Source organism: Penaeus japonicus, unplaced genomic scaffold (genome assembly GCF_977035675.1).
Source record: "Penaeus japonicus unplaced genomic scaffold, GWHDUDI00000001_assembly GWHDUDI00000023, whole genome shotgun sequence".
Taxonomy (NCBI): Eukaryota; Metazoa; Arthropoda; class Malacostraca; order Decapoda; family Penaeidae; genus Penaeus; species Penaeus japonicus.
Window position 1 is genome coordinate 19,624,309 of NW_028234425.1, and position 7,607 is coordinate 19,631,915.

At 37.0% G+C, this 7,607-nt stretch overlaps 1 protein-coding gene across 1 annotated transcript in view; it reads right to left on the bottom strand.

Annotated features, from left to right (window-relative positions):
* The window catches only part of mdlc (RING finger protein mdlc), a 20,577-nt gene extending 13,316 nt beyond the window's left edge, over positions 1-7,261 (bottom strand). The window contains 1 exon segment of the mRNA XM_043002860.2: positions 7,024-7,261. Coding sequence (XP_042858794.2) covers positions 7,024-7,114 — 91 coding nt within the window. The 5' untranslated portion in view covers positions 7,115-7,261.
* Positions 7,262-7,607: the final 346 nt, after the last annotated feature.

Here is a 7,607-nt window from a genome sequence, read left to right on the forward strand (position 1 = left end):
GTTCAAAAGTAGGTAATCTTGATATATATACACCACATATAAGGGATTTATCTGTAATTCACTTAACCCATTGCATACAGGTGTCATGACATACATGTCGGCACCAATTAGGCCTAAAAGACAAGAGTCAATGTGTATATGACGCAACATCGGGATCTGCTCACAGTTGAAGCACGCACACAGTCATGAAGTATTATGGCTGTAATGGCATTAGCTCCAGATCTACAGGGTTCCAAAGTCAGCCTAAACCCACATTTTATGATGGATTTATGGAAAAATATTGATTGAGAGGGCGGCGAAAACCTGTAGACTGCCCGCCCTGATGACCAGTTAGGTCGTTAGGCGCCCTGTCCACAGTGGGTTAAAGCAGGCCACTTATGGAGCTAGTTTTCTATGGTAGGACCACTTCTACTGTTCATGTATGACTGTTAAATCATTTAGAGAAGAACATAAGGAAGATGAATGAAAACAGAAACAATATGTTTGAGTAATTTTAAAAGGTAAAACAGAATAACTGTGCTATATACATATAGTACATTAACATCTGCTATGCAGTGTAGACTATCAAAATAAACAATTAAAAATATGAACAAGAATAATGACATAAAAAAAACTACTGCTTCTTGGTACATTGGACATCAAACAGTGAGTTTTTAAAAATCAAGAAAAAGGCTATAAGAGTAATTACTGCATATGTAAGAAAAGATAACAAAGAAAGAACTACAGATGTTAATAAAGTAAAAAGATTGCCCAATATGATCAGATACAAATACAGCTATTCAGAAAGTAGTTATATACAACTGATAAGCTTATTGTGTACCAATATTTAGTAGCTCCTATGCTAATAATAAGAAAATCACTTTCAGTCAAGATATTAACACTATCAACCACATAACTTTAGATGTGTGTGGAGAGCACTTAGTCATCCCCAGGATGACCAGGTAGGTCAAGATTCTAAAAGTTCATGAGGAACTATATCTTGTCTTTCTGGTTTTAACCCACACAAGACGGGTGGTACAGCATGTGTACCGCGCATTCAAAAGCCCAGTTGCCGGGCGGCACAGTATTGTGCCAGCCATTCAATTGATTTAGGCCTAATAATTCGAACGCCCCGGCATTTGGACATTCAAGGCTAGAATTCCCCCGTCGGGGATGGGTTAATGATACCAAAATGATAGATATTACAAGTTTAGTCCAGGAACCCACCACCTCCTTAACCCATTGTGTAAGGGTGTCATAAAATACATGATGCAGGAGCTTTGGCATGATGACGGGCGTCATTACATGACATTCTGGTACTTTGGATCACTATTATTTTGTTGTGCTATGAGCAATGAGTGAGTGATAATGACAATTGCAGTCATAATTGCCATAATATTAAGCAAAATAGGTTTCACCTACCATCCAAAACTTAGATGGCACCACTTTCGTCTGGCACCAGCAAGAGAGAGAGGATGTGCAAGCAGAACGAGAAGAGGAAGATGACTCAAATCATGCCCAGTGTCTAAAATGTGCCTCTGTGCCAGTAGGGATGCCTTTTACTGTGGCAATCACAGTCATAAGGACAGGTTTTCCTCTCTCTTTCCTACCTCTTCATGTTATCTTCATTATGGATGGTTATATGTTTCTTATTCGCTCATGACAGTACACGAATATGAAAAAATAAAGTGGCTTTTTGTCCTCCCATAAAACAGCAATACTTAATTAACCCTCTCTGGACAGGTGGTACACTATGGTACCAAGCATTCAAGGCCCGTTCGCTGGGTGACGTCTTATGGCGTCGTTTATTCGACTGATTTAGGCCTATGTGTTCGAGAGCCCCGGCATTGTAACATGCAAGGATGGAATGCCCCCGTCGTGACTGGGTTAAAACACAAAAATGACTCTAGTTTTAGAATGGGTGCCTGAGAGTGGGAAAATTCAAGATATGTTACATGAAGCTGCCTTGCTCTGAGATAAAAGCTATCGTGGAGACTGGGCAAGTAAATCTATCCCCCATCTGCAAAGGGTCAAAAACAAGAAAATAAAAGTAAAAAAATCTATTGAGTAGGGTTTACTCTACAATAAAGTACACCTTGTCTTTAATGATACCAAAATGATAGATACTACAACAAATTCAGTCCAGGAACCTCACTCCCTTGGAGAAAAAAAAAAAAAAAAAAAAAAAAAAAAAGAAGAAAGAGAGAGAGAGAGAGAGAGAGAGAGAGAGAGAGAGAGAGAGAGAGAGAGAGAGAGAGAGAGAGAGAGAGAGAGAGAGAGAGAGAGAGAGAGAAAACACTGGGTAGTACACTTAGTTCAGTTATGACTTTAGATATTTTTAGCAATATTTACCTATTCAAGATCATTCTTATCATATTCATGCATCATTTGGTTGCATGTGTTTATATGCTGTCAATTTCTTCCCGACTTGGGACTGTTCAAATCAAATGTTCCTAGCAAATCAATGAGTGGGTTCACATACATACACATGAAATGTATATAACTTTACAATGCATTAATCAAGTTCAATTATCTTGTCCTATTTATAAACATTTCTCACACCTTGAAATACACTTAAAACATAAGAATGGTCTCAATATATATTAAACCCCATAAGCACACACACATATACCCTGATGCTGCACAAATAGCTGTAAAGGAACTTTTACCTTAGCCAGGAGTGTTGAGAAAAAGCCAAATGGGATACGAGTGACTTGGCTGCACAAGCATAGTTTCACTGATAAGCAATTGTGATCTTACCTTCATTTCCCATATTATTTTTTATACATAAAAGTGTTGTTAGATGTGATCTTTATGGCCGTAATGATAACTTTTCTCAATCTTAACCCATTGACAGCGGATGGCATGATTTGCTGCCAAGGCAGAGCCAGTTGTATATGCAGATGGCACCATGCCAGACAATGTAAACCCGCCATCCGACTGTATACATATTTTATCAAAACTGTGACCAATGGGTTAACACAATCATCATTTCAAGATTAACTCATGTTTCCAAACACTGGGTCCAATAACATCACTACTGTCTGTATTCCATAAGCCACTGTAAGTAGACAGTACACATTGTAAGCAATCCATCATATATCTTTCTATTGGCAAAATAAACTCCTTGTACTAAGAATTACAAAGCTTCATTGACTTACCAAATACATGTAACTCTGAATTAATTGTCATACATCCTTCTATATTAAATGTTTCCTTTTGTTTTTTGCTAATCTAAATTCATTTAGCCTGTCAAGAATGAGCATTAATAGCAGGACAAAGTAGATATTTGCCTTATTTACTCCAGCTTACAATATAACAAGCAAGTGTAGCTTCCTGCAGAGCAATATCCCGAAACACAAAGTGATTTTCACTCAGCCTATTTTAGGGGGCAACAAAAAGTTTTCTTTTTTTTAAGTCTAGAAAAAACAGAATATACCAATTCAATGTGCATATACAAACGGAACTATGACATATAATATTAACCCAATCCCGACAGGCACGGCGAGAAGTGGCAACCCCCTATGCCAGGCCTATGCAATATTGCGTCAGGGATGTCACACTGGTGTGTCGCCCCATCATCAGGTAATTTGCCATGTCACACGGGTGTGACACACCATCATCAACGGGTTAAAAAGTGCTCTGGAAAGGTCACCTCCCTCTTTACCAACTCTTTATGCTTTTTAACCCATTGCGTATGGGTGTCATGACATACATGACGTAGGAGCTTTGGCCTGACGACGGGCGTCATGACGTACATGACATTCGGGGATTTTGGAATACTATGCTATTTAATTGTACTATGAAAAAGGAATGAGTGATGATGGCTACTACAGTCATAATTACTATAATTACCGTAATATAGTGCTAGCTTAACGTCCAAAACCTAGATGGCACCACTTTTTCCTAGCACCAGCAGGAGAGAGAGCCTTGAATGGCACCCATCCACGGTCTCTAGCAAGCACTGTCTATATAGAGCGATGGCACACACGAAGTTGACGAACCCTTGCTCTAAAGTACCGCCGATGAAAGTTGTGCAGGCAAAATGAGAAGAGGAAGGTGACTCAATCCATACCCAGTGTCTAAAATGTGCTCCTGTGCCAATATGGATGCCTTTCACTGTGGCACTCACAGTCACAAGCACAGGTTTCATTCCTCTTCCCTACCTCTTCTTGTTATCTTTATTGTAGTGGGTTATATGTTTCGTATTCGTTCATGACAGCACAAAAATATGAAAAAATAAAGTTGCCTTTTGTCCTCCCATAAAACAGCAATACTTCTATCACACTGAGTATAAAGAAAATAATGAGTTAATATGGATAATATACTATAATTTTAGTCTACAGCAGCACTGATAGAACCTGTCATATGGCACATATGTCTCTAAACTCAATAAAACACACAAAAAAATAAAACACAAAAAACACTCTACAGTAGATTTACAATGAATGATTGAAAGAGAGTGGGAAGATTCAAATTATATTGCTTCAAGCAGTCTCTCTTTAAAATAAAACCTATCCTGGAGGCTGGGCAAGCAAATTTATCCCCGTCTGCAATGGGTTAATGGTTAAAATCGCCAGTATTGTCAAAAGAAAATTTGGTAATTTATTTTTTATTATGACTATGATACTTTCACAGGCAAAATCAATAGTATGTCCTCTATTTAGCTGAGATTATAATGAATCCATCATTTATTTTCTCTGCACTTCTTCAGTTTCAGAGCTAGCAACCCCTAACATCCCTCTCCAATAAGTTTGAGGAACCCATTGGAAATTGGGATTTTTAGGTGAGGGGGTGCCACAAATCTCATAAAATGGGATATATGTCTGTCTACTGAAAAATAAGAATGCAAAAGATGTGGTTACTTATTTAATGTGGATACAATGATTCTGATTACTTCCACTCCTAATCACTACAGCACCAGTGTGTCACCAGTGTATATCCCTGACAGAAATTAATACTGCAAATACACATATTTTTGCAAATAAGCAACTGACTATAAACTGGCTCAAGTAGTTGAGCTTTGTGGAATTGAAATAATAAGGAACACAAAACCATTATGATTTGCCTGTTGATCTATCATTAGTCTTCCTTGAATTTTGTCTGTAGACAGACTGAACATCCTTAATTTGTTTTTTTCTAATAGATGGCTCTTTTCCAAACAAGTGCACATATGGGAAAACAAAAGCATGTCAGTCAAATGTTTATGAATACAGGAATAAGATTGAAGGAATTGCTGACAGTATTATATATCTGTATCAAATAATTTATTTATTTTCAATTTGCGGAAAAAATGTCATAGATGAAAAGCTATTTTCTGTGGTAAAACTACCACAGTACCAATTTTTTCTTTAGTTTTGATGATACAGAATGATATATTGGAGTTTCAAATCATCAGACCTATACAAATGAACTGGTCATTAATCTGTTGGAGATGTGAATAGATTTGCTATATTGTCCCCAAACAAGCACCAGTGCCTTCTGCTTTGGTACTCCAGTGTAAGGGAGCATAGCATAGCATATCACAGCCTTTAGCACTTATTTTCTTTATACTCAATGTGATAGAAGTATTGCTGTTTTATGAGAGGACAAAAGGCAACTTTATTTTTTCGTATTTTTGTGCTGTCATGAACGAATACGAAACATATAACCCACTACAATAAAGATAACAAGAAGAGGTAGGGAAGAGGAATGAAACCTGTGCTCTATAATGATGGTGCTTGCTAAAGACCGTGGATGGGTGCTATTCAAGGCTCTCTCTCCTGCTGGTGCTAGGAAAAAGTGGTGCCATCTAGGTTTTGGACGTTAACCCACACAGGACGGGTGGTACAGCATGTGTACCGCGCATTCAAAAGCCCAGTTGCCGGGCGGCACAGTATTGTGCCGGCCATTCAATTGATTTAGGCCTAATAATTCGAACGCCCCGGCATTTGGACATTCAAGGCTAGAATTCCCCCGTCGGGAATGGGTTAAGCTAGGACAATATTATGGTAATTATAGTAATTGTGACTGCAGTAGCCATCATCACTCATTCCTTTTTCATAGCAAAATAAAATAGCATAGTGATAAAAAATCCCCGAATGTCATGACGCCCGTCGTCAGGCCAAAGCTCCTACGTCATGTATATCATGACACCCGTCCGCAATGGGTTAATAAACCGGGGAGGCCTACCAAGATGAATTCATTTTCAAAAGAAATGACCATCAATTTCATTTAAAACACAGCATAAAAACATCATAAGAAAACACTCTAGAACTATGGTATATTTGTGGCATATATCAATTCAATTTATTCATATATTACCCTGCAATTTTCCTGATCTACTTCACGCTCCGCCCTGCTATTAGGGCCCAGATTGGGGTATAGAGAGGAAAAACTGTAGATTATATCCACCTTATAATAGTAGAGGGTGAGAGGAATCCATTGGTACACCTTGTGCAGGATTTAGTAACAAAAATATTATGAAGATAAATTTTCTAAATAAGCCTCATTCTAAATACCATAAAAGTGGTATTGATGGATTCTTTTCAGCCTCTACTACTTATATATAGTAGGCATAATTTGCGATTATCCCCATATACCCCGCAATATGGGCCCCAATAGAAGTGGAAGGTATAGAGTAGATCAGGGAAATTGTTAAGTAAACTAACTTCTAAAATAGATAAGGTTAGGTTGGTCAAAAATTGCTTTGTGCCATGGCAACCACATCACAGTCCAGACTGTATGCCATGCAGTTAAAATCATAAAAAAAATTACATCTTTTACATCTTTATCTTACAGCTGACAGATATATGATCAATCTAAGGTACATTTGTGTCATATATCAATGCAATTTATTCACATATTACCTAACAAATTCCCTGATCTACCGCATGCCCTCCTCTAATATCAGGGCACATATTATGGGGTATAGGGGGTTAAGGATCGCAGAATGTATCCATTATATAAGAGAAGTAAAGGCTAAATGCATGTCTCGATTACATGGAGTAATATAGCATTTCAGATTTTTAATAGATCGGCAGATCTGACACCAGTCCGACTTACTTTCGTCACTGCTAACTTTCCTTTTTCTAACTCCTCCTCCTGGCCGACTTGTTCTCTTTTTAAATAAAAACTTCGTTGTGTTTTCTGCCATTCTACAGGTTTCCTTCAATTGCTAATATTTAGTGTAAGCTAGATAATTTGCAAAGTCCAATGCTTAGTTTACAAAGCGAAACTGGGAGTTAAAAGTTACCTAACGTTATGTTAGATTTTCTGAAGCAATACTACTGTCTAACATTGGGATTCCTTAGCTTGCCATCATATTAAAATTCAATGTTTTTATACGTTTAACATTCTTCATCAAAATAATTAAAAACTAAAGGAACGTAAGAAACTAGGAGATAAATGGAAATGACGTAAATATCGTACATCTCTCATGTTCCTAAAATCAAAACATTAAGGGATAATTCATATAAATAAAACGAGTGACCCAGAATATATTCAATATATATATATATGCGTATATATATATACGTATAGTCAATATATATATATTATATGATATATATATACATACATATATATATTATATTATATCATATATATTACATATAAATAATATATATATATATTATTATACAGTTTCT